We start from the raw sequence: 27,693 nt of genomic DNA, 5'->3' as shown, positions 1-27,693 counted from the left end.
AAAGCTTTACTTGCAGGCCACATGGCACAGAGATTTCTTCTGAGAGAAGAGAGGGAGCCAGCTTACGTGCTGTCCTCTGAGGGCATGGGTGGGATCTTGTATTTTGGGGCGCGACCCACTTTGCAGGAACCGGCAGCTCTGCCTCCACTCCTCAGGGAGTGATCATTCTCATCAGGGAAGATCATTTGTTTGCCTGTTAGGCTGTCACTGGATTTTCAGCTGCTGCTCTGAGTTTTCTCTGTTTATGGAACAGAGAACAACCTGGGAGGTATTTTCTAAAGAAGAAAGCTTGGTGTTAGAAGTGTTTCAAAACTGAGGACAGAGAAAGGAGTCAGACGGGACTGTGGGGCCTCTCGGGATCTCAGGCCAGTTGCCCTGGTCTGTGGAGTTCCTTGTGCTGTCCTGTCCACTCCTAGAGCAGCTGCTCTGAAGCAGCAGGTGGGACCACGAAATGCTTCTGTGTGTAACTGTTTCATGAAGACTTCCAGAACTGGGTGCCCCCAGCCCATTACTGAAATAAGCAGCCTCTTTATCACTAGATGGACTCATGGTCTTCTAGAAATTCTCCAGGTTATCTTTCCTGAATGAAGGTAGAGGGACTAACATCTGGAAACGAAGTGAGTGTTCTGATGTTAGCCTGTGGGCTTCAGATCACCGTCAGAGCAAGTATATAGTCAGGTACACAGTCAGTCATTTGCTTCTTGTAAATTGTTCCCCCCCAAAAAAAGGATTTTTTAAAATGAGCCCTTTCAGAACCTCTTGTGTGGGGACTGAGTACTGGGCAGCTGTGGCAAAGGGCCTGGTGGTCTGCTGTCCGTCATTCCCTGCTTCTTCCTGAGTGCTTTCTCCAGGCAGCCATTGGAAGATAGATGAATGGTCAGTTCTAGGTTCAGCTGTGGCCTCTGGTCAGCAACAGACCAACTTCATGGGTAACTGAGGAAAACAGTCAACTTGGGTCATGCTTTGTGACAGACCACAACCCAAGATGACAGTGGTACCATCATAATTCCAAAACGTAATATGATTCTCGTAAGTGGGACTTAGTGCTTGAAGACACTAAAAAGTTTGAAGCAACAGCTCCAATGAGTCGTTTTGCAACAAATTTACTAGGAAGAATCATTTTAATGATTCCTCAGTGGTCCCAGCAATTATGTCTGTTGAAAGTACTGCGTTTCTTCTTTTTCCCTGTTAGAGGTTTATACACTTTGACTAACAGGCATGGAAATAAGACAGTGCTTTGAATGACTTTTTAAAAAGTACCCGATATACTTAGCATTGCTCAATTAATGCAGTATCATTTTAGGAAAGCGATTCCAGTTCTGTCTTCTGGTATCTGTGGCAACAAATGTGTGAATATTATCAGAAATAGTATTTGTTTGTTTTAAAATGTATTCCTCATACCTCTTGATTTCTTCCTGACAGAGCAGACATTTTGCACTCTAGTGTGGATGTGGAGTAATGGTTTTTTCATTCTAGTCAACTGTCTCAACTAGCCAGCTAAAGCAATTTCCCACCAGGTTAAACAACCTTCTGAAGACTTTCTTCTGCTCCCCTTCATTTCTGGCCTGTGTCCTTAGAACCCAGTTTGTACATAATGTCACACAGGGTATGGTGCTTTAATCTGTGCATCTAAAAGGTTGAGCAAAATTAACCACAGCCAAGTGACCAGAGCTAGTCTGTTCTTTCATTGTGAGACTGACAGACATGTTTGCCTTTCAGTACATTAGGTCTGCAGCTACATTAGTTGTTTCTGTGTCTTTAGATTTCGCAAAAGGGAACTGAAATCCAGCAAGTCGTATTAGAAGCCCATTCAGAAAATGAACAAAAAAGCAAATGAAAACCACCCAGAAGGAGGTGGTATATTTTTCACTTTGTGTTTTGTAGGCGTAAGTCCCTTCCTTATAATTTGCAATTTTTTCTGAGAGGTGGTGGATTTTCACTTCAGAGGCAAACAATATCATGACAAGACAGCCACAGGAGCCTGAAAGAGAAAAAACAAACAACGTGCTGGGGCAAATGTTTCCTGATTGTAAGGGACAAGGAAGAGGGTTTACATGCAAACTAAAGAAAGCCTTTCCCACCATCTCATTTGCATTCTTCTGCATAAACATACTTCAAATTTGTAATCATGAGCCTGATACTCCAACGACGGGTGGTAGAGCCTGGGCTATGGGTCTGAGGGAGAAGACTTGTTGCCAGGTAGAATCGAGCCAGTCTTACAAAGACTAGGAGATGGTCCACTTTGCATGAAGAGAGGCTGAATTGCTGGGCAACTTAAAAGCACAGTGGTGGAATCAGTCTACACAGCAACCAGTGCTATGGTGTGACTTCAAGAGAACGCATTTCTCTGTACTTCACAGGCCATATACGAGAAATGGTTGTCATCAGTCCCCTTGTGAAAGGGCCAAAAGCTTTCTCCTTCCCCTCCTCCAGCTCCCACCTGGCCACAGCTGCCCAGAGATGTCCCTGTGCAAAGGCAGCCAAGTCTCACATGTTGAGGTGGAGAGTATCTATTCTCCTTGTTTGTAACAGAACTCAGGATTTCTACCTAGGTACATGGCTGCCTTGAACAAAGACTACACTGGTTGAGGGAGGTTGGGATGTGGGGCTAGATAAGTTTCCTTGAAGTGTGCAGCATTAGGGGCCTGCACTTTCTTTCCCTGTTGTCCTTCCTGTAGCTGAAATATGTATGCAATGGCTGGAGCACCATTTTGGGCAATGTGGCCTTAGAAATGGAAGCCATGTGTTATGGAAAAATAGGAGAGGAGGAACCTTGAATATCAGATACCAGGAGTCACCAGACCAGCCCAACGTCTAGGTTTTCACATGAGAGAATAATAAGTATTTATTTTGTTTAATCCATTATTATTATTTTCCTCTCATTTATTACTCATTGGTAGCCTAATCTACTTTTTAATGGTGTGACTATGGCCTGGAGCTCTCTGCAGGACAGGGGCACAACATATTGAGTGGTGCCTGAAAACTCAAGCCCTCTCCCCTGAGGATGGAGGAAGGCAGCCCCCCGGAGGGGTAGGTGGCACAGGGGGGCAGAAGCACATGGCAAGGGGGGCAGAGTCAGGGACACCATGGAGAGCCAGGGCTCTGAGGGCTCCCACAGATGCATCCCAGGTCATCATAACAGGTTGCTAGTTAAAAGCAGACTTGCTGAAATGGTTTTCTGACTTTGATTAAAACAATTTGGTTTCACACTCTGAATCTCCCTTTTGTTATGTGAAAGTAGACCATTTTAAATTTTATTTATTTGGTCACTCTGTGCCGTATGTGGGATCTTAGTTCCCTGACCAGGGACCAAACCTGCACCCCTGCGTGGAAGTTCAGAGTCTTAACCACTGGACCACCAGAGAAGTCCCAAAAGTCAGTTTTAACCTCCCAGTCTTCACTTCCTTGTCTATAATATGTGGATAAGAAAGATGATTCAAGATTAACATTTGGTATTAGAATTGTCGTAGAGAAATGCTTACTAATTGGTCACTATTCCTTTGGAGTTTATGCGTTCTTTTTGCCTTGCAAGCTTATCCATCATCCCTTACTGCACTCTACCACACGCCACAAAACCCCTGACTCCATCAGTTAGGCTACCCTGCCTTCTTCCTCCACACGCTCTCCCATTAGATTTGTGACTCTTGGAAGAGGAGTAAGTGCTTTTGCCTTCATGACAGTTAATTCAGATGTCCTGGGAGCAGCAACATAGTGGCTTAATTTCCCATTCATTAATTCACTCAACCCTTTATTCAGTGAGACTTATTGATGGGCCAAGTATGGGAATAGTGGTGGCGCTTTCAACATGAAAGCAAAGGCATATGGTGGTTTCTGCTCTAACAGAGAGTATAACTGGGCAGGGAACTCAGATAAAACAGTTATAAACCTATCACAGTGAGCGTCATAGTAGGGGAGGTGTGGGTGGCTATACCTGTGAGGGTGGGCAGCCTCCTAGAAGGTTCTTTGGGAGCAGCTGTAGGAAAAGTTAGCAAAGGGACGCTGGACTGTGTGGGGAGAACATTCCAGACATGAAGTGCTAACATGCAAATGTTGCGCCCATTCCTTTTCCAAAGGCTGGGTTTGGGTTGGTAGAGTGGGGATGGGGGCAGGAGTGAATAGGAAAAGTGAAATTCCATTTCTTCTATTAGAATTTCACTGAGGACTGGCCCCACCAGCTTCCTCCTCATCATCATACACCCCCAAATAATCAAATGATATAATTTTCTAGAAACTTCACTTCCCACCAGCCTCGGGGAATATTCCTTTGTAAAAATTGTCAGCCTATTTTTGTATTCTGAGCTTAAAACCAGAGCTCTCCCCTGGCAAAACAGTATTATTCCTTTATTGTTCAAGCTAACAAAGAGGCTTCGATGCTGTTTTCTCTTTATCTTTTATTTGAAAATTGTGGAGAAAATGCCATTGCTTTTACCATGAGAACCTTCTTTGTGTGAGGAGATGGTGAATTTCAGACAGAAGTGAAACACTGTATATTCTTGGTGCTTGAAAGAAAAATTCAAGCTCGGTTTCCTTTTTCAAGTTGTTAAATATTTTAAAGGTACTACTTTGTTAAGGAGACTGCATCATAGTGAGACCACATTTCAAATTCTTAAAGTCAAGGTTGCTGGGGTATCTTAAAACCAATAGCCCTTTGCTGGAGCTAATACTGGAAGCCTGAAAGCTCCCAAAACACGATGTAGTTGTTATGAGGGTGGTCTATGATTTCGCTCTGGATTTAGGAGTTATCCATGAAGTAGACTTGGTCACTTCAGAGTCAGAGCATGGAAACCCAGCCTGAGTCTCTGCCAACCCCCGAGTGATGCTAAGACACATGGAGGGAAACAACTCTGTGTGAACTTGGGGCATTTTTGCTTCTCTTTCCCTGGCTCTAAAAGAAATATGGGGCCACTGATACCTATTTATGGCTTATGAAACAAAAGATACCCAAGAAGTGTTTCTCTTTTTGGCGTGACTGCTGGGGACATGGAGAGAGGGGTGTAAGGGACAAGAATAGGTGTGAGTGATGATAAGAACAGGGTTCAGCATGTTTCCAGTTTGGCCCTTAGACTCCAACGAGGGGGTTCCTGCTATGGGCGCCATATTTAAAGGGTCCTGCTCTCTCTGTCCTGTTGATACCTCTCTCCCATAAGGTGCGGAATTCTTGATGTCAATGGAATGGGTCCACCTAGAGCCCTTGACTGCGTTCTCTTGCTGTTGTTCAATCACTAAGTCGTGTCCGACTCTGCGACACTATGGACTGCAGCATGCTAGGCTTTCCTGTCCTTCACTATTTCCCAGAGTTTGCTCAAACTCATGTCCGTTGAGTTGATGATGCCATCCAATCATCTCATCCTCTGTCAGCCCCTTTTCTTCCTGCCTCCAGTCTTTCCCAGCATCAGGGTCTTTTCTAATAAGCTGGCTCTTTGCATCAGGTGGCCCAAGTATTGGAGCTTCAGCATCAGTCCTTCCAATGAATATTCAAGGCTAATTTCCTTTAGGATTAACTGGTTTGATCTCCTTGCAGTCCAAGGGACTCTCAAGAATCGTCTCCAACACCACAGTTCAAAAGCATCAATTCTCCGGTGCTCAGCCTTCTTGATGGTCCAACTCTCATGTCCATACGTGACTGTGGAAAAAGCATAGCTTTTATATGTATCTTTATTGGCAAAGTGATATCTTTGCTTTTTAATATGCTGTCTAGGTTGGTCATAGCTTTCCTTCCAAGGAGCAAGCGTCTTTTCATTTCATGGCTGCAGTGTACCATCTGCAGTGATTTTGGAGCCCAAGAAAATAAAATCTGTCACTTTCCATTGTTTCCACATCTATTTGCCTTGAAGACTGTACTCTTGGGACTCAGGAATTTTCTCTGCACACAGCCCTGAGCACTCTTCCTGAACTGGCATGAGTATCTTTCCAGGGTCCTTCTCCCCAGAGGTGGATTTTGTGGCAGGTGCTGTACAGCCCCGAGGCTGTGAGTGGCCAAGGAAAAGAACAGCTGTTTGGCAGGCATGGTCAGAGGTTGGATACACAGCGGAGTGTTCATATGTGCTTGCTTGAGGCCCTTTACAGTGTGGATGGAACCAGGCATGGGAAGAGAAGCAAAGAGACAGGGGATGGTACTCCGCCCTTCACTACATTCAGATGCAGAATTTCCAGAGCTCGAGAATTCTAAATTTGGAACTTCTCTGGTGGTCCAGTGGCTAAGACTCCACACTCCCGATGCAGGGAGCCTGGGTTCAATCCCCGGTGAGGGAACTGGATCCCATATGCTGCAACTAAGACCTGGCACAGCCAAATAAATACATAAATATAAATATTTTTTTTAATTATAAGAGAATATTATTTTTTTAAGTATTCTAATTTGAATCTTGCTTCCAGGACCTTATTTGTCAAGGGAGAAGGATGGAATATGTTTCATTGAATAGTTTAGCTTATAGCTTTGAACTGTTTAGACATGTGGTATGTGGACTTTCATTCATGCTCTTGCCCACAGCCTCTCAGAGGTTAGGATCATGCCTGCATGCTTCCTTCCTTCTTTGCCCAGTTACTTGTGTGTCCCCCAGGAGCCCAAACTCAGCTGGGGCCATTTCAGTCCCCACCCCCCAGGTCTGTCTATCTGACCAACACTGCTCCAGCTCACAAGAAAGATTAGCGTACAACAGATGCAGGAAAACCTGACAAGCTTTGCTCAAGCTAGGATTTAGACTATAACCAGGCATATGACAGGTTTTTCTGCCGGTGTCTTACTCAAAGACGAGCCATTTTCCTTTCACATGTTTGATTTCCCCACCATCTGCCTGGTACCATAGTAGTTATTTTTTCCCCTTCTCTTTTTAATGACTTTGATTACTCAGTTAATTTCTGACTGAATAGGATAGCCAAGTTATAAGGCCGTCACACCACGAATTATCAATCAATTAATAACCGTGTCATGTACTAGGCACTGCACACTCAGGGCTCCCCTCTGGCAGCTGTCTGGGGCTGCAGGATTGGACATCTCTCTCTCCTCCAGTCCTTACAATATAGGGAATGAAGGTCACAGCCAACAAGAACACTGCTTCTTCATCCCTTGGTGACCCCTGAGGTTGACTGCTCTCAGGGGTGGGAACATCCTGCCAGGATCCATGGGAGTCTGGTGGAAATGTTCCCTCAAAGGTGAGAAAATAAAACAAAATCCCAACTCTGAAGCATTCTATTATCGCTAAGATTGCATTTGGGAAATAGTAAATTAGAATTTCAATTCATTTAAAACAATGGCCAAGATTTCCAAAAAGCTAACATGTCATCTTTAAAACTCTTTTAGAGATGATAATCGGGGTCAGGATTTGCCACTCTAAATTATCCCACTTCAACATATTGATTATTTTGAATTTAAGTTACATAAGAAACAGCTAGTACAAGAAGGACATTCTGACCCTCCTCTGTCTCCCTGAAATCAGGAAATAAATTGCCCACTTGAAGGGTACCGTCTCTGCACCTGGAGGGTGGAAGACATCCTTATCACCAGAGATAGAGAATTCAGGGCCAAGATGGCTGTCTAAACAAAACTTGTAAGTTCTTCACCAATTTACTACCCCAAGCCCCAGCCAGTTTTTCTTGTTAATTTTTCACAAACTTATTGTTTCTTTGTCTGAAAGGTGTAAAAGCTGCCTGCTTGGGTCAGTTCTTTGAGTCTCATATTTTATGAGCTTCAGTACAAAATTAAATTTTGCCTTCTCTTGTTAATCTGCCTTTATCAATTTAATTATGAGACCAGGCAAAGAACCTGGAAGGGAAGGGAGAAAAGTTTTCCGTCCCTGCAATGGCAACTCTTAGAGGCATTCCATTTCCTCTACAGCATGGTAAATTGAAAATTTCCTTCTTTAAGGAGACTTAAGTGATGATACCAGAGAAGGCAATGGCAAGCCACTCCAGTACTCTTGCCTGGAAAATCCCATGGACAGAGGAGCCTGGTGGGCTACAGTCCATGGGCTCACTACTAGTCGGAGAAGACTGAGCGACTTCACTTTCACTTTTCACTTTCACACATTGGAGAAGGAAATGGCAACCCACTTCAGTGTTCTTGCTTGGAGAATCCCAGGGATGGCGGAGCCTGGTGGGCTGCCATCTATGGGGTCGCACAGAGTCGGACACGACTGAAGCGACTTAGCAGCAGCAGCAACAGCAAGAGATGATACACAGTGGTAAGAAAATCACAACTTTTCAGGTGTAAGTGCTAATTTTCTGTGAAATTATGTAATTTCACCAGAAAATCAGTTTTATTGGTGAGATCTCTGGCCATGATTTCTTCCCCAAAAGGAAACTGCTCCAGTTCCAGACTAATTTAGAGACCAGCGGCTACCATCTAGACTAGTAAGGCATGCTAATCCCTAAGAATAGATTGAGGTTATCATGAGAGCCATTTGGTCATGTGTTTCTAAATATGATGTGGATGAAGTTATAATACCAGTTGCCATTGTTCTGTTGCTCAGTCTTGTCCGACTCTTTGTGACCCCATGGACTGAAGCCCACTAGGCTTCTCTGTCCTTCACTATCTCCCAAAGTTTGCTCAAACTCACATCCATTGAGTCAGTGATGCCATGCAACCATATCATCCTCTGTTACCCCCTTCTCCTCCTACCTTCAATCTTTCCCAGCATCAGGGTCTTTTCCAATGGCTCTTCACAATAGATGGCCAAAGTATTGGGGCTTCAGCCTCAGCATCAGTCCTTCCAATGAGTATTCAGAGTTGATTTCCTTTAGGATTGACTGGTTTGATCTCCTTACATTCCAAGAGACTCTCAAGAGTCTTCCCTAGCTCCACGGTTCACAAGCATCAGTTCTTCAGCACTCATAACACCAGTTAGGTTCAGCTTTCCCCCTTCTTCTGTAATGTATGTCTTCTGTCATAGAGAGTTGCAGAGCCCATATCTAACTTAAGTTTTATAAATGTCACGTGAGTGAGAATGATTCATGCAAAGAAAAAATGGTCTTAAAACACCATGTTTGTCTAATCTAAATCAATTTTCAGAAAAGGAGATGGTCATTTGTTACTAGAAAATGTTTAGAGCTGCTTCTGTTTTATTCATTTATTCACCAAATACTTACTGGATGCTTACTGAACTATTCTAGGTACTGGGGATACAGCACTGAAAAAGCAGATGAGGGACTTCCCTGATGGTCCAGTGGTTAAGACTCTGCACTTCCAATGCAGGGGACATGGGTTTGGTCCTTGGTCATAGAACGAAGATCCCACATGCCACGTGGCATGACCAAAAAATAAATAAGATACTGTCTTCTATATCATAGTATCCCGACTCCCGCAGAAGCAGATGAAAATTTGTATCTTGATGGGATACCTGTCTTAGTGGTGCTGAGAATGGAGAGAGAGGCAATAACAAAATAAGTCCATTCTATAGTTTATCAGAGTGTGATGTGTACTAAGGAGAATAAAATAAAGCAGGGAAGAGAGATGGCCAGGGGAGGTCTCAGAGAGAAGGTGACATTTCAGTGCCCCTTGATGAAGTCGGGGAGTGACAAGACAGGTATCTGAGGGAAGGAGCATTTCAAACAGAAGGAACAGTGAGTGTGCAAAGGAGCCGGGTGGTTTTAGAAGCGAAGCAGGCAAAGAGGAGTAAGACATGAGGCATTTGTGTGGTTTTTGTGGTGGGCAGAGCAAGTGCTGCTTTGAAAGTCGTAGAAAGGACTTAGGTTTTGACTCTAAATGAAAGAGAGGGTGGGACTTCCCTGGTGGTCCAGTGGTTAAGAATCTGCCTTCCAATGCAGTGGACGCGGGTTCGAGCTGTAATCAGGGAACTAAGATCTCACATGCCGTGGGACAACTAAGTCCATATGCCACAATAACCTCTGTACTGCAATGAAGAGCCCATACTGCAGTGAAGATCCAGTGCAGCCAAAATAAAAAAATAAATAAATGAAACAGAGGGAAGACATAAGTGACCATTCTGAACAGACAGGAGTCTTTTTGCAATTGTGTTAGGACAAGATTGAGGGTCTCCTTGCAGGAGATTACACACAGCCAGGCCCTGTGCTAAGTGATCCGAACAGTCCTTCTACTGCATCCTTACCATGAATGACCTAGAACGCAGTCCCCTCACTATGATTCTGGCCCTTCGGATGGTACCCTGCACATCTAAACAAAACTCCTTGTCCATTGCCATGACAGGCTGGCTATTATTACTTCTTTCCCTCCTGTGGTCTCCTTCCAAAGTTTATGCTGAGAAACTAGTAGAGTATTTTTGTTGCTGACTTTTCTTACAACCAATCCTACCCTCCTCAGCCTCTTTAGCTTTGATGCCTGGACATCCTTGATTTCTTTCTCAGAACCTGAACAACAGCTCCTCCATAAGGATTGATGTGGAAATAAGTTGCAGTTGGTTTTTCAGCTAACAGTTGCAGAATAATATGCCCTAGACTTATTACAGGGCTTCCCATGTGGCACCAGTGGTAAAGAAACCGCCTGCCAATGCAGGAGTTGCAGGAGATTTGAGTTCAATCCCTGAATCGGAAAGATCCCCCGGAGTGGGAAATGACAACCCACACCAGTATTCTTGCCTGGAAAATTCCATGAAAAGAGGAGCCTGACAGACTACAGTCCACAGGGTCACAAAGAGTCAGACACAACTGAGCGACTGAGCTGGCACACACACACACAAACACACACACATATGCACACACAGACTTGTTAGGCCAGGATATTATTAATCCTGAAACTGATCTATGACATAAGCATCTTTCTGTTTCTGTACTGTTCTTTATTTTCCTGTCTTCATATTTTATATATGACTGTGCTTATTAATGTTCCATGCCATGGTTACAATTATCCTAATTAATTACTCCCATATTAGAAACCTCCCCTTTTAAAAGAAAAGCAGTATTTTCATTGTTTACCTTGATTGATGTAACTCAAACATGATGCTGCATATAAGAGAAGATACAGTAAGTACAATTTGCAGTAAGTCCACATTTTGGTGGTTTTCATCACCTCTAAAAGGCATGAATCAATGCATTTTATAGTATCCTCAGAAAATGTTCACTGAACTGCCTAGGATATTCTACCATGGGTCCTTGGCAAGTCTTCCATGTAACCTGCTTTCTTACATGCACATGGGAGTTAGACTCTCTATCATCAATTGGAAAATTTCTTGAATGGAATGTAGAAAAGGCATACATTTATATAGTCAGTTCTCCAGTGTGAAGCTATGGGTCTAGTTGCTTCCATACTCCACTCCTTCTGTTTGGGTTCCCTCTATCTCTCTATCTCCTTTATTTGAGTACATTTATCTCTCTCCTACTATATTATGAACCTTGAAGGAAGTTTTTTTTTCACCTTGTTTTCCCCATTCTGCCTTCCCTGGCCACATTCATCTCCCTCTCATTGACTCTTGTAGGTGGCCTCCTTTTCACAAAGCTCACTGGTGACCTGTACTGTTGTTTTTTTTTTTTAACTTTTAATTAAAGTATAGTTGATTTACAATGTTGTATTAGTTCCTGTCTGTGCTTAGTCACTCAGTTGTGTACAACTCTTTGTGATGCATGGACTGTAGCCCTCCAGGCTCCTTTGTCCATGGGGATTCTCCAGGCAAGAATACCGGAGTGGGTTCTCCTCCAGGGAATCTTCCCAACCCAAGGGTCAAACCCAGGTCTCCCACATTGCAGGCCTATTCTTTACTGTCTGAGCCCGTGTTAGTTCCTAGTGTACAGCCAAGTAATTCAGTTATGTATATATATTTATATATAGTCTTTTTCATATTCTTCTCCATTATGATTTATTACAGGATTTTGACTATAGTTCCCTGTACTATACAGTAGGACCTTGCTGTTTATCTATTTTATATATGGTTTTATATATATATGGAGAAGGAAATGGCAACCCGCTCCAGTACTCTTGCCTGGAAAATCCCATGGACGGAGGAGCATAGTAGGCTACAGTCCATGCGATCACAGAGTCGGATACGACCGAGTGACTTCACTTCACTTTATATATATATAGTTTTATATTTATTAAATATAGTTTATCTATTTTATATATAGTTAGTATCTGCTAATCGCAACTCCTAATTTATCCCTCACCCCACCTTCCGTCTCTGGTAACTATGAGTTGGTTTTCTATTGTTGACCTGTACTCTTGAAACTTTCCCATCTTTTAGCCTCCAGGATACCGCATCTCCTGATTTTCCTTCTTCATCTCCAGACAGGCGTGGTCAGTGTTCTTTCCTGGCTCCTCCTCCTTCTCAACCCCAGAACCAACTGATGGGATTGGCCCCAGGCCAATTTTTCTGTATCTACATTCTCTTTCTAGATGATCTCATCCATTTTCATTGCTTTGAATAATATGTATATCCTGACAACTCCTAAATTTATGTCTTTTGTCTAGACCTCTTCTCTGAGTTCCAAACTCATATATCTGACTGTCTACTTGACATGTCCTCATAGGAACTCAAACTTGACGGGCCCTAAATAGAATTCTTGATTTCTAATGCTAAGCTCCTCTTCCCACCACTTCTTTGCCCTGAACTCTAAGCCTGTTCCTCCCCCAACTTATTTATCTTGGTTAATGCCACCACTGTCTACTAATTGCTTAAGCTGCCTGCAAAACATTTTGGATCTACTTTCAAAATGTGTTTAGAATCCATTCATCTCTCTCCATCTCCAATGCAATAGCCTATTCTTTCACCAGATATTTCTTAAAAGGTAAATCAGCTATCAGACAGCTTCTTAAGGCCTTTCAAAAAAGCTTCTCTGTGCAATTAGAATCAATTCTAAAAGACTTACGGTGGCTTTTGAGGTCTGATATTAACTGATGTTAGCTGATCTCTCTAATTTCTTTCTTTTTTTTTTGGCCATTTTCCCCTCACTGCCTACCCTCTAGCTACATGGGCCTTTTTTCAGTGCCTACAACAAGCTGGCCTCTTTCCCTAGCATTTCCTCATATGTGCTTTTTCCTCTCCTTGGGAAATTCTCTGCGGGTTCTCAGCTTTGTATCTTTAGAACTCAGCTACCTGCAGAAGCCTTCACCAACCGCTGTATTAAGACTTGATCTCCCCTCCCCTTCATTCTCCATCATGGCAGTCTGTTTATCATCTTTATTGTGATTATTGTGACCTTTAATTCTCTGTGTACACGTCTGTTGAACCTCCCACTAGATGGTTGGCCCCACGAGGGCAGGACGGTATGCCTGTGAATTGTGGTAACACCAGCACCCTCTCATAATGGCCGGTTTGTGGTGGCACCCAGTCAGGGTTTGTTGAATAAACGAAACACATGCACCTCTATCAGTGGTTCTTGACACTGGTCACACATTAGAATCACCTGTTCAGTTCAGTTGTTCAGTCATGTTCAACTCTTTTCAGCCCCATGGACTGCAGTACACCAGGCTTCCCTGTCCACTCAAACTCATGTCCATCGAGTCAGTAATGCCATCTAACCATTTCATCTTCTGTCATCTCCTTCTCCTCCTGCCCTCAATCTTTCCCAGCATCAGGGTCTTTTCCAGTGAATCAGTTCTTTGCATCAGGTGGCCAAAGTATTGGAGTTTCAGGTTTAGCATCATATATTCAGGACTGATTTCTTTTACGATTGACTGGTTGGATCTCCTTGCAGTCCAAGGGACTCTCAAGGGTCTTTGCCAACACCACAGTTCAAAAGCATCAATTCTTTAGTGCTCAGCTTTCTTTATAGTCCAATTCTCACATCCATACATGACTACTAGAAAAACCATAGCTTTGACTAGATGGACCTTTATTGTAAAGTAATGTCTCTGCTTTAGAAACCTTTAAAAAGATCAGTGCCCAGGCTCCACCCCCAGAGATTCCAATTTAATTAGTGTGGTGTTGGAACCAGCATCCATATATTTAAAACTTTAAAAAAATTTTTTTGGCTGCTCTGAGTCTTCACTGTGGCATGCAGACTTTCTCTAGTTGTGGTGAAAGGGCTTCTCATTGCCATGTGTGGGCTTCTCTTGTTGCGGAGTATGGGTGTACAGGTTCAGTAGTTGCAGGATATGGGCTTCTCTTGTTGGCCCTGAGGCATGTGGGTTCTTAGTTGCCAAACAGCGATCGAACCTGCATCCCCATTATTGGAAGGTGGAGTCTTAACCGCTGGACCACCAGGGAAATACCAGTATGTTTAGAACTTTCTTCTGGTGATTCTAATACACCATCCAGGAAGAGAATCACTGTCCAAAATGCACTGTGCATGTGTGTTAAATTGCTTCAGTCATGTCCGACCCTTTGTGACCCTATGGACTGTAGCCTGCCAGGCTTCTCTGTCCATGAGAGTCTCCAGGCAAGAATACTGGAGTGGGTTGCCATGCCGTCCTCCAGGGAATCTTCCCAACCCAGGGATCTAACCTGTGTCTCTTCCATCTCCTGCAATGACAGGTTGGTTCTTTACCACTGGCCCTTCCTGGGAAGCCCCAAAATGCACCATGGGAGACCATTAGGAAATCTAGTGTTATATCTCAGATCTAGGTTATAATTGACAAGATGAGAAAAAGCAAATTAACTGACTTGGGTGGTTCCATGAGAGAATGATAATAGGAGACTGAGGATCGTGAACAGGACTGGAGGCCATGAGAAGTGGGAGGCACTTCTGGTCCAGGATGGCACCAGGATTCTGTACTGTAAAGATAAGCAAGCTGTGGTGACTGCACCATTGCTGGCCTCACCCAGAGCTTGGCTCCCTTTCCTTCTCTCCCCAGAGGGGCTGGCATGCAGCACATCAGAACACACCAGGAGATGCTCACAACATTGTTACTCCAGGCAGCGTGCAAGGTCCCAGACAGACAAGCAGGAAGAGCTCTCTTCCATCCCCTTCTCCTGTCTTCACACCTCGGGATGCCAAGTCTGGGGCTCCCTCTCAGCAGGGAGGTGGACAGCTGAAGAAATAGCCCTGGCATGACATAGCACAGGTAAGCTGGGATCCTGGGGAAGCCAGGATGAGTGAGAGGAGAAGAAAAAAAGGAAGGAGTTTTTCTCTGCTGGCTGTGAGGGAGGCCACTCAGCAGAAGGGAGCTGCCCCAGGGGAGGGGTCTCTAGTGCTGTGTGACCACCACCGCCCCACCCCCACCCCTGCACCCTAGGGCACTAAGGGACTCCTCTCCTAGTATAGGCTCCAACCTCTGAGTGTATGCTCCATTGGCTCAGATTCTGAGTGTCTGTGATAAGGGTTATGAAATCCCCATCTTTCCACAAGTGGGGGTTAAACCTGGGAGTCACTGTGACTGTTATAGCTTTAGAGAAACTTTTCCATACCTCCAGGGACTTCCGGGTACTATGGGTAGACCAAACAGAACAGAGTAGTTAGTCTGTGATTCAAGAATGGCCTGTTACCTTTAGCGGTCACAAAATGTCAGTCCATCTGACCGTCACACATGTTTTGTTGTCATGCACAGTTTTTTAAAAATTGTTGAAAATTTTGGCATTTCAAAATAAGAAATTGGGGATGTCCCTGGTGGTCCAGTGATTAATAAGACTCTGCATTTCCAATGCAAGGGGCATGGCTTCGATCCCTGTTCTGGGAACTAAGATCCCACATGCCTCATGGTTGGGCCAAAACGTAAATAAATAAATAAATAAATCCCATTGAACAATAAGAATTTGGGACTTTAAGAAAACAGATAATCTGGCAACACAGGGCCTTTATCCTCTGCCAGAGGCCGGGTTGTAGCCGGTTCATTCCTTTCTCCTCCTCTTCCTTCCCTCATCTACAAAACTTCTTTGAGCACCTGCTTTTGCAATAAGTTCAAGGATAAATCCAATACAGTGTACACAGGGCCTGTGTTCCCACATATATTTCTGTGCTCAGGCTTTCTTTGGATAGGACTTGGCCAAAAGCCGAGATAAGAACTGGGACTTAGATTAAATTCTGCATCCTTCTGAGTCATCCTGCTTTCCAAATACCGTTAGTTTGGTCGTCCATTAGAACTGTCAAATAATTTGTTTTCCGAATGGGCTGTTCTCAGTTTTCATTCAGAAGCTGGAGTGTAAGATAGCTATGCCACTTAATAAGCTGTTGTGTCTCGGCGTCAGACCAACTCATCTTTCCTCTACCCTGCGATGCTGGGTCCAGACTCCCCACACTCAGGTTTTGCCCTGTTGGCTGCCTCCTGTTCTGCCCACAGGGAGGGCAGCAGGCAGGGAAGTGAGGTCTGGCTGGTCTTGTCATGGGCTAGCACTTTTCCAGGCAGCAGCTGGGGAGTTCCCAAGCTCTTTCCACGCTCCCAGAGTTGCCCCCTGGTGTCACGTGAGAGTGCCGTCTCCTCAAGGGACAGTGCCACCTCCTCAGAGGGCTGAGACCCAGTGCCCTGGGGCCTCTCCTCCAGCCCCAAGGTTCTGGTAACCCTAAACTCTTCCCTGGGTTCTCTAAGCCCTAGGGATGGCCACTGCTTTCTGACATTGCCATCTCTGAGTTACCTCTGTGTCTCCTTTTTTTCAGTCCTCCAACGTCTGCGTAATCAAGTCCCTATAGCCCTGGTTCTCAAACCTGAGCTGTCAGCAGAGTCACCTGGCACGCATGCTCAGTTCAGTTCAGTCGTGTCCCACTCTTTGGGATTCTGTGGACTGTGGCCCGCCAGGCTCCTCTGTCCATGGCAAGAATACTGGCGCAGGTTGCCGTCTCTACATCCAGGGGATCTTCCCGACTCAGGGATCGAACCCAGGCTTTTGTGCCTCCTGCACTAATGGGCAGATTCTTTACTACTGTGCCGCCTGGGAAGTAGCGAGTCACCTGGAGGGCTAGCTAAAACAGATTGTTGCGCTCCACTCCAGAGTGTCTGATTCAGGAGGTCTGGGGTGAAGTCAGAGAATTTGCTTTTCTAGCAAGTTCCCAGGTGATGCAAATGGTGCTGGTCTGGGGCTTCCACTTGAACCACTGCCGAACATTATTTTCCCTCTGATAAGTTAGTATGTTTCCTGTGGTCTAGTTGGCCCTTGGCTGAGGCAAGGAGCTCCACTAAAATAGCACACCATCCAGATCCGCCAGTTTGGTTTGTTGTGTTGGATGGGGGTGAAGTAACCCCAATATCCACTTTTAACCTGGCCTTCCCCTGGGATTGAATCATTTTCTTTGTCTGTGTGCACCTTGTACCTATGCTCTTGCTCCTCAGCCCTGATTGCAAAGGCCTTGGCCTCCCTTTACATTGTTCTATCCTATCTCTCTGGAGCCTGTCCCGCCACCTCTACGGGCCTCCTCTGCTAATTCTGTCGCATTCGAATTCTGATTTCTCAGACCTGTGCTGTTTATGTGACCAGCTTCACATCTCGTGCTGGACTTGCTTTTGCCAGGTCAGTGGATATGTACTGAATTGTTTACTGTGTGCAGAGCCCCGTGCTGGAGGCTTTTGTGAGGGCACCAAAGATGGGGAGGACTTAGACACAGCTGTCATAGGGAGGTCACTGCTGCACAATTGAAACTGCATTGTTTACTTGTGAAAAAATCTGCAAACTATCTCAGCAGAACCCTCACTAGAGAGAGAACTACTTCAGTTGGGTAAATAATTTGATCAGCAAGATGTAGAGGGGGTAAAGGGCTTCCCAGGTGGCTCAGTGGTAAAGAATGCCTGTGGTGCAAGGGACCTGAGTTCAATCCCTGGATTGGGAAGATTCCCCTGGCAACCCACTCTAGTGTTCTTGACTGAGAAACGTATACGCATGCATGTTGAAAGCGGGTAAGATCCCAAGAAGTTGAGACAGGCTGAGACCTAGGACATTTTACTAGAGTGTTTGCACCTGGACAAAGATCTCTTTGAGAGACAGGATGTGAAGAAACTCTAAGGGACTAAAAATCACTGCATGCATGGGCAGTTGGGGCAAATTATGAGCAGTAAAATACAAAAAGGCCAAAGCTCAGTTGCCACTTCTGAGTTTCAGGGAAAAAAAGCAAGGTACTCCTCATGACCCCTGCACACAGCACCCCCAGGGGGTGGGAAGATCACTTAGGCCACCTCTCCAGCCTGACCCACAGATCCGCCTCCCCACCAATCCTCATCCCATTTAAGGAACCAGCTCCCCGTAAACTCAGGGAGCAAGCAAGGACACCTGTTACTTCTCTTTACTCCCTTATCCTTCAGCACTGCTGCTGCTGCTGCTAAGTCACTTCAGTCGTGTCCAACTCTGCGTGACCCCATAGACGGAAGCCCACCAGGCTCCCCCGTCCCTGGGATTCTCCAGGCAAGAACACTGGAGTGGGTTGCCATTTCCTTCTCCAATGTGTGAAAGTGAAAAGTGAAAGTGAAGTCGCTCAGCCACGTCAGACTCGTAGCGACCCCATGGACTGCAACCCACCAGGCTCCCCCGTACATGGGATTTTCTAGGCAAGAGTACTGGAGTGGCTTGCCATTGCCTTCTCCAATCCTTCAGCACAAGTCCCCTTAAAACCTTGCCTGGATGCCTCCTCTGGCCTCTGAGCAATTTCTATTGATTAAAAAGCCCAAGAGTCCAGGGCAGTAACAAACTGTGCTCAGGTTATCATGGATAAAGGCTGGTGTACTGCTTGCTAAGATGAGTGAGCATCTGTTAAATGCACGGGTTTGTTTGATAGAGAAGGAGCTGTGCAAGTTGGTGACCACAGTTGAATTATGCAGGGAGAAGGGAGTGGTGTCAAGAGAGAGAAGGGGGCTGGGGGCTGGAGGCTGGGAGGGGGAGCTGGCAGCCAAAGGGCAAACTGCAGAGGAGAAGGAAAGAGTCTAATATGGATCTTCAATACAGCGTTTGCTAGTGTGAGCTGTATTCTGTCTTGTCTCTCTGTGAAATCACTAATAAAATTACTCGCTTCCTGGGGACAGGACAAACACTGAGTCTCTGCGAGTTTGGAGTGGGGTAAAATCAGAGACGTGAGCTAGACTCTTGATTTTCTCATCTGTATCTTTCTCTTCCTTGTAAATATATTGGAAACACCCTGTGGCATGAACTGGGTTTTATATTGTTTCCCATCAGCCTTGGTTATTGAGTAGGATGTTTATTGATGAACTAATTTCTGGGTTTAGAGTTTTACTTGTTCAGATACACCTACTTAGGCTACACAAAGTCCCTATAGGCCTGACTATGGCAACTCATGTGTGGGGGTACACTGGCTCTTTACTCTTTTCTGATGGTTTGTATTTATTTTTCTGATGATGAATAGATACATGCACATTACTGAACATTTGGAAATATTAAAAAGTATGAGAAAAATGAAAACCACTCATAATTTTACTGCTCAGAGATTACCACCAACAGGATAGATTGTCTCTCTCTCTCTCTCTCTCTATATATATATATGGGAGGGGCGGGGCTATATATATGGAGAGTGTATATATAATATATGTATACATTCTCTGTATTTATATAGGAGATCAAATTAAGTTTATCTTTATAAAATCTTATATACTGCTTTTTCCACTTTTTGATATGAGCATTTATTCTTTTGATTACATCTCCTTCAAAACAATTTAATGCCAGCTAGTTGGATAGACTACCGTAAGGAATTTGTTGCCTCCCCTCTTGTTGGATAATTACATTTTCTCCAGCTTTTGCTCTCATAAATACTGCCACAGTGAACATCCACGTGTATGTACTGTCATTTTACATTTGGGTAGGTGTATCTTTTGTACACTGACAAGCCCATTTGTCTTCAGAGGTAGAATTTTGTACTCACCTGAAATGAAGCTCAAGAGATACAACCCCAGTGGACCGTGCAGAGTTTCAAAGGGCTTGCCAAAAGCATTGTACATGAAGAAGGCTGTCCCCACCAGGGTTAAAACGATAAGGATCGCGGAGAAGAGAATGACATTGACGTGAATACTGACTGGGATAGCTTTGAGCAAATCTGGGAAAACTGAAGACAAAACAAAGATTGGGAAAAATTTCATCAGTGGTCATCTGCAAGTGTAATTTAAAAGATTAAATCCCTTTTTTCACTTCAACAGTCACTAAAATCCTTCAGATGAATACATTCTCACTTACTCATTTACAAAGGATTTACAAAAAGGTTTAAACATGGTATTATTTTATAGAACTTACCAGTAAGAACTAGCAGTGGGGAAAATTTGAGGGATTTTTTTTGCCCTTGGTCATATGTAATTACTTAAATAAACAAGTGCTAGTCTTATAACCAAAAGCTATACATTTTGATGACCAAACTTTTAAGGACATTTTTCAGTAACCTTTTTGTTTTTCAATCTATCTTAACTTGTAATGACATTTTCAGAACTGGGAGAGTTCAACCATCAGGAGATTTTTATACTTCCTTTGCTACAAAAAAAAAAAAAAAAAATCTAGTCCGTACCAAGATTAAAGAATGGGGTATTTTCAGTCGACTTCAATATTTTGATGTAGCACAAACTGTGGGAAAATAATTTCTGGTGATACAAGAAATATTTTCCATTTAGAAAACATGCCAAATCTATTTCTAGATTTTGTGTTCAGGGCAAGTTTTTCTTGTTTGCAGAGGAAATGAAATACTTTATAAATGCAGCATTTCTCTTATCTGGTAAGGCATCAGCTTGCTTAGCATCAGCAAACCACGCAAAACCAATCTGGATAAATTTAGTTTAGTCCACAAACTTGATTTATTGAACACCTACTGTGTGCCAAACATTGTTCTAGGTGCTGGAAATAGAGCCATAAAATAAGACAAGGTCCCTGTTGTCTTGTGGAGTATATAACCTAACAGGAATTGATAACCTAATGGGAGTTGATAGATAAATAACAGATAAATAAATGAATGTGATAGTTTATTGCCAAAGAAGGCCCCCATCAATTCCTTGCCTCTTTTTACATATATGTTGCTGCTGCTAAGTCGCTTCAGTCGTGTTTGACTCTGTGTGACCCCATAGACAGCAGCCCACCAGGCTCCCCCGTCCCTACTTCCCCTATAAGAGGTAGAATTTATTCCTCAGTCCCCTTGAACCTGGGCTGGTCTATGACTGCTCTACGACCATTTGAATATGGCAGAGCTTCCTAGGTGGCACTAGTGGTAAAATACCCGCCTGCCAATGCAGGAGACATAAGAGACATGGGTTCAGTCTCTGGGTCAGGAAGATTTCCTGCAGAAGGAAATGGCAACCTACTCCAGTATTCTTGCCTGGAGAATTCCACGGACAGAAGAGCCTGGTGGGCTATAGTCCATGGGGTCGCACAGTCAGACACAACTCAAGTGACTTAGCATACACCCAGAAGTACATCATGCCACGTTCAGGCCTGGTCTATAAGAGGACCAGCCATTTCCACTTCTTTTCTTTTGGAGGCTTGAACTTCTGTCCAGGAAGTCCAGTTCTCTGCTGGGAAAAGGGCACCAGACACAGGAGGAAAGAATCTTACACATCCAGCCCAGAAAGGCCTCCAGTGACTCCAACATCAGCTGCTGTTCAACTGCAGCAGGGAGAGACCCAATCAAGAACTGTCCCAGCTGAACTGGTACATTTTTGTTTTAAGCCCCTGAGCTTTGAGCATCTATTATGCACTGGGAACAAGACACTTTCAGATAGTGATAATGCTATGGAGAAATAAAAGAGGGTGATGGGATTTTGAGTGACGGATGAGTGGATGGGGGTGGTCCAGAAAGTGACACCAGAGATGACACCTGAATGTTGAGAGGGAGATGGCTATATAGAGATCTGGAGAAGAGCATTCCAGGGGAAAGGAACACAGCTGAAGCGGGAGGGAGCCAGTGCAGGTATCTGGTGAATGAGGTTCAGGCAGAAATGGGGTTCCTAGGCTGGGATCAGATCGTTACACCTGCTAGATCCTGGTCTGTTGCCCATGGTAAGGGGCGGGGGGTGGTCTGCCGTTATGCTAAATTCATTTGGAAGCCACTGGAGGGTTTTAAGTAGGAGAATGACATAATCTACTCCAGGATGTAAAATGATAGCTCTGGGGCTTCCCTGGTGGTCCCCTGCAATACAGGGGCCACCAGTTCATTCCCTGGCATGGGGAGACCCCATATGCTGTGGAGCAATTAAGCCCGTGTGCCACAATGACTGAGTCTGAGCTCTAGAGCCTGGGAGCCACAAGTAATGAAGCCCCTGCACCTAGAGCCCATGCTCTGCAACATGAAAAGCCACTGCAATGAGAAGCCCAAGCAGTGCAACTAGAGAATAGCCCCTGCTTGCCAAAATTAGAGAAAAGCCCACCTGCAGCAAGCAAGACCCAGCACAGCCAAAACTTAAAAAACAAATCGTTTTAAAAAAGATTGCTCTGGCTTGCAAAGTCATGAGTCTAAAGGGGAGAGGGAAAGGGGGAGGGTACATGTGGAAGCTGGGATCCTGAGGATGGATTTAGGGGGATGGGTGTTTACAGTGATAAGAGATGGAGGCCTGGCCCAAGGCATAGTGGCAGAGGCTGTGAGAGGTTGTCAGATTTGTATTGTATTTTGGAGATGGAAGATAGAATGTGTTGAAAGAAAGAAATTGAGGATAACTCCTGCTGCTGCTGCTGCTAAGTCGCTTCAGTCGTGTCTGACTCTGTGCGACCCAATAGACGGAAACCCACCAGGCTCCCCCGTCCCTGGGATTCTCCAGGCAAGAACAGTGGAGTGGGTTGCCATTTCCGTCTCCAATGCATGAAAGTGAAAAGTGAAAGTGAAGGCGCTCAGTCGTGTCCGACTCTTCGCGACCCCATGGACTGCAGCCCACCAGGCTCCTCCGTCCATGGGTTTTTCCAGGCAAGAGCACTGGAGCCGGGTGCCATTGCCCTCTCCGGGATAACTCCTAGAGTAACTGAATAAATGGTGATGCTATTAAGTGGGACAGACAAGTAGAAGGAGCAGGTTTGGCCATGGGTGGTGATGCAAGAGTTCTATTTTAAATATTTGAAGTTTGAGTTGCATTTAAGCTATCCTAAGTAGAGGTGACAAATAGGCTGTATGTATCTGGAGGTCTAGGAAGCAGACAGAGATATTGAAGGAGGTGAAACTAGGGTGAGGAAAGCAAGGTGTCTACAGCAAAAAGGAAAGCTTAAGGAGATAGTGACAATCTGGGGCCAACCCTGTACTTGCACAAACCCAGGGTAGATGTCTTTTAACTTCTATGACCAAGGTGTCTCAATGGCCTCACCCTAGTCCTGGACCTGGTCATTAAAGCCAGGGGAATGGCTGTCACTTGTGGAGAAGCTATAGCTAGAGGAAAGATGGGCTCAGGAGAGGAAGAGGGCTTATGAGTTAGGAGCAAATTCACAGATTGAACAGCAGGGAAGCCAAGGGAAGAAAATGTCTCAAGGAGGAAGTGGTCAGCTGTGCAAATACATGTCCTGTGGCCACAGCACTGTGCTTCTGATCATGTGTTCGAAAGCGACGAGGAGAAGGAGGTGAATTGTTTCAGAACAAACCCTTCACCACTTGCAAGATATAACTCACAACATATGGACAGGCATGAAACATGCTTAGTGCTATCAGAGAGGGATCATCTTCTTCATGAGTACAGACAAGGTCATTCTTTTAAGTATAAAAATCTACCTTTTATTTATGGGCTTCCTTGGTTGTTCAGGTGGTAAAGAATCTGCCTGCAATGCAGGAGACCTGGGTTCCATCCCTGGATTGGAAAGATCCCCTGAAGAAGGAAATAGCAACTCACTCTAGTATTCTTGCCTGGAAAATTCCATGGACAGAGAAGCCTGGAGGGCTACAGTCCATGGGGTCACAGTCAGACATGACTGAGTGACTTAACACTACTACTGCCTTTTATGGAAAATGAAGCCTATTCTGAAATGCCATAATGTAAAACCCCAAGAACAAACTGACCCATAAACATTGCTTTACCATGAAATTTAAGTAATTGCTCTGTAACTGAAAAACAGACACACAAAAAGGAGAGGATACTTATACTTAAAGATATTCATGTTCATTTGTCACTCTAAACAAAAAAAAGGTCATGTTTTTAAATATCATTTTGGAAATTCAGTCACTGTGAACCAACCCTTCAGTGTATCAATAAAAATAAATGTATCTGGGGAAAGTAGGTGAAGGATACCCGAAATGATAGTTCATTCTGCACCATCATTGCAACTTCCTATGAGTCTAAAATTGTACCCTTCCAGTGTTCTCTCAGAGTCCTCACTCAGGAGTGATGGGCAGGTCATTTGAACTGAGGTTTACTTACACAATATTTCCTTTACAATCTCATAATAAGAGGGGGAAAAAAGTGAAAGTGTTAGTTGCTTAGTCATGTCTGACTTTTTGCAATCCCATGGACTATTAAGCCCACCAGGCTCCTCTATTCATGGGCTATCCCAGGCAAGAACAATGGAGCCATTCCCTTCTCCAGAGTATTTTCCTGATCAAGGGATCAAACCTGGGTCTTCTGTATCACAGGCAGATTCTTTACCATCTGAGCCACCCAGGAAGCCCCATAAAAAGAGAAATGCATATTAAATCTGTGAGATACCATTTTCCACAAATCATATTTACAAAGATGAAAACATATAGTGATAGCCTGTGTTAGTTAAGGCGTAGGGAAATGGAGACCTTTCTGTACTTTTCTTAGGAGTATAAATTGATACGACTTCCTTTGGGGTTTTATATGACTGTAAAGCATTAAAATGCATGTATCCTTCACTCAGCACTTTACTTCCAGGAATTTATCCTATGGATGCTTTGCGCATGAATTCAATAGAATATCACAAGGATATTCATGGTAGCATTTTTAAAATTTATTAATTTTTTAATCTAAGGATAATTGCTTTACAGAATTTTGTTGTTCTTTTTCAAACATTAACATGAATCAGCCATAGGTGTACATATCATGGCAGCATTTTTTTGTAAAAACAAAAGGTGGGAAATTATTTACATGTCTATCGGTGTGGCGTCCATACAAAAGAATGTAAGTCAATGATTTCAAACAATGAAGCGAATCTTTAAGAACACTTATGGACTTATCATTAAAATGTGATGTGTGATGAAAAAAACACACCAAAGGAGAAAGTGCCTGGGAAAAAGCCAAAGGAGGATGCATATAGAAACAAGTAATAATTTAAGTATTTCACATATCTGATTTAATTCTCTCAACAATGCCATGATATAGGTACCATTATTAGTTTTTTTCCCTCTGGCAAATAGTTTCCTCTATTTACCAGAGGAAACATCTGGGACTCAGATGTAACGTGCCCAAGATTTTTATTTAGTGAGTTGCAGAGACTTGAACTCATGTCCGCTCTTATTCACCAGGCTAGAGCCTTGGGGACAGGCATGATTGTCTAGGCAGAGACTATTTCTAAAAGATTACACATGAAACTGGTAGCATTGCTTCTGGGAAGAAGACTGAGGGCTTTTTCATTATGTACCTTTTAAAAACATAATTTTTTTTTACTTATTTATTTTTGGCTGGGATGGGTCTTTGTTGCTGTGTGGGCTTTTCTCTGGTTGCAGAGAGTGGGGGCTACTCTTTAGTTGCGGTGTGTGGGCTTCTCATTGCAATGGCTTCTCTTGTTGGGGAGCATGGGCTGTAGGGTAAGCAAGCTTCAGTAGTGGTGGCGCATGAGCTCAGTAGTTGTGGTTCTCAGGCTCTCGAGCACAAGCTCACTAGTGTGTCACACCAGCTTAGTTGCTCCATGGCATGTGGATCTTCCCAGTTCAGGGATCAGACCCATGTCTCCTGAATTGGCAGGTAGATTCTTTACTACTGAATCACCTGAGAAGTCCCCATTATATTCCTTTTAGTTCAGTTTGGAAAAAAAAATTACCATTCTGCATGCACATTTATCTATTCAATAAATACATGAATAATAAAAACAATACAAAAGGATAAATGAAGACAAAAAGTTCCCATGACTGTTATAGTTTAAAAGAGACTTTGGGAGATATACTAACCAAATGCAATGTGTGGGTATTTTTTGCAATTTGAACAAAACTTTCAGTTCAGTTCAGTTCAGTTCAGTCACTCAGTCGTGTCCGACTCTCTGCGACCCCATGAACCACAGCACGCCAGGCCTCCCTGTCCATCACCAACTCCTGGAGTTCACCCAAACTAATGTCCATTGAGTCAGTGATGCCATCCAGCCATCTCATTCTCTGTCGTCCCCGTCTCCTCCTACCCCCAATCCCCCCTAGCATCAGACTCTTTTCCAGTGAGTCAACTTGTTGCATGAGGTGGCCAAAGTATTGGAGTTTCAGCTTTAGCATAAGTCCTTCCAATGAACACCCAGGATTGATCTCCTTTAGAATGGACTGGTTGGATTTCCTTGCAGTCCAAGGGACTCTCAAGAGTATAGAAGACATTTTTGAAATAACCAAGGAAAATTGACAGCAGACTGAGTTTTAGATATTACAGAACTGTTATTGATGTTGTTGGTTATGTTAAAGGTGTTATGATTGTGTTTTGAAAAGTCCTTATAAATTAGAAATTGGATGGATGGATAGATAGATAAAAATAAAATAAGAAAATGCGTCTGCTTTGTTTGGAAGATGGAGGCACACGGGGTGTTGAAATGCTGAGCCTGGGTTGTTAGTGATTGTATTGGTCCATGCTGCCCTGTGTTCTGAGGGTACAGAGTAAACCAGCTGGTCTGTGATCACTTGCCCTCCAAAAATTCCAACTTCTGAGACATCTCCATCAATCTGACCTGCTATTCTTACACTTGGTCAGCTGTTGCTTTAGTTTTGACTTAGTTCAGTTCAGTCACTCAGTCATGTCCGACTCTTTGCGACCCCATGAATCACAGCACGCCAGGCCTCCCTGTCCATCACCAACTCCCGGAGTTCACTCAAACTTATGTCCATCGAGTCAGTGACGCCATCCAGCCATCTCATTCTCTGTCATCCCCTTCTCTTCCTGCCCCCAATCCCTCCCAGCATCAGAGTCTTTTCCAGTGAGTCAACTCTTCACATGAGGTGGCCAAAGTACTGGAGTTTCAGCTTTAGCATCAGTCCCTCCAATGAACACCCAGGATTGATCTCCTTTAGAATGAACTGGTTGGATCTCCTTGCAGTCCAAGGGACTCTGAAGAGTCTTCTCCAGCACCACAGTTCAAAAGCATCAATTCTTTGGCAATCAGCTTTCTTCACAGTCCAACTCTCACATCCATACATGACCACGGGAAAAACCATAGCCTTGACTAGACGGACCTTTGTTGGCAAAGTAATGTCTCTGCTTTTTAATATGCTGTCTAGGTTGGTCATAACTTTCCTTCCAAGGAGTAAGCGTCTTTTAATTTCATGGCTGCAATCAGCATCTGAAACGATTTTGGAGCCCCAAAAAATAAAGTCTGACACTGTTTCCACTGTTTCCCCATCTATTTCTCATGAAGTGATGGGACCAGATGCCATGATCTTTGTTTTCTGAATGTTGAGCTTCAAGCCAACCTTTTCACTCTCCTCTTTCACTTTCATCAAGAGGTTTTTGATTTCCTCTTCACTCTCTGCCATAAGGGTGGTGTCATCTGCAAATCTGAGGTTATTGATATTTCTCCCGGCAATCTTGATTCTGGCTTGTGCTTCTTCCAGCCCAGCATTCCTCATGATGTCCTCTGCATAGAAGTTAAGTAAGCAGGGTGACAATATGCAACCTTGAGAGCGTTTGGTTTTGACTAGCAGTTATCAAAAACCTTGGTTCCTTCTATCTCTGCACCTGTAGAACAGGTAGCAACCTCTTCATGTCTGATGGTGCAGGTAGGTGAAACCTGTTTGAAAATGGAGGGTTGTTACCAAATTGAAACAAAGGCAGAAGAAATTGTACTGATTCGCCTCCTGGAAAGAAAAGCCAGAAGCTAAAGTCAATATCACGTGGAG

The 27,693-nt window shown here is 44.0% G+C and overlaps 1 protein-coding gene across 2 annotated transcripts in view; it reads right to left on the bottom strand.

Annotated features, from left to right (window-relative positions):
- Positions 1 to 1,715: 1,715 nt before the first annotated feature.
- CLRN1 (clarin 1) overlaps positions 1,716 to 27,693 on the bottom strand; it is a 46,962-nt gene continuing 20,984 nt past the window's right edge. Inside the window, exons 2-5 of one of the 2 annotated variants that reach the window (XM_088844405.1) lie at positions 19,633 to 19,812; positions 8,177 to 8,195; positions 5,183 to 5,202; positions 1,716 to 1,981 (exon numbers count right to left, since the gene is read on the bottom strand). In XM_088844405.1, the coding sequence (XP_088700531.1) occupies positions 1,716 to 1,981; positions 5,183 to 5,202; positions 8,177 to 8,195; positions 19,633 to 19,812 (485 nt within the window). The remainder of the gene's footprint in view (positions 1,982 to 5,182; positions 5,203 to 8,176; positions 8,196 to 19,632; positions 19,813 to 27,693) is intronic. The other variant, XM_055411709.2, reaches the window with a different exon arrangement.

This window comes from Moschus berezovskii, chromosome 1, assembly GCF_049115385.1.
Source record: "Moschus berezovskii isolate FMDL1 chromosome 1, NW_MosBer_1.0, whole genome shotgun sequence".
Lineage (NCBI taxonomy): Eukaryota > Metazoa > Chordata > Mammalia > Artiodactyla > Moschidae > Moschus > Moschus berezovskii.
This window is presented reverse-complemented; position numbering and strand designations above follow the sequence as displayed.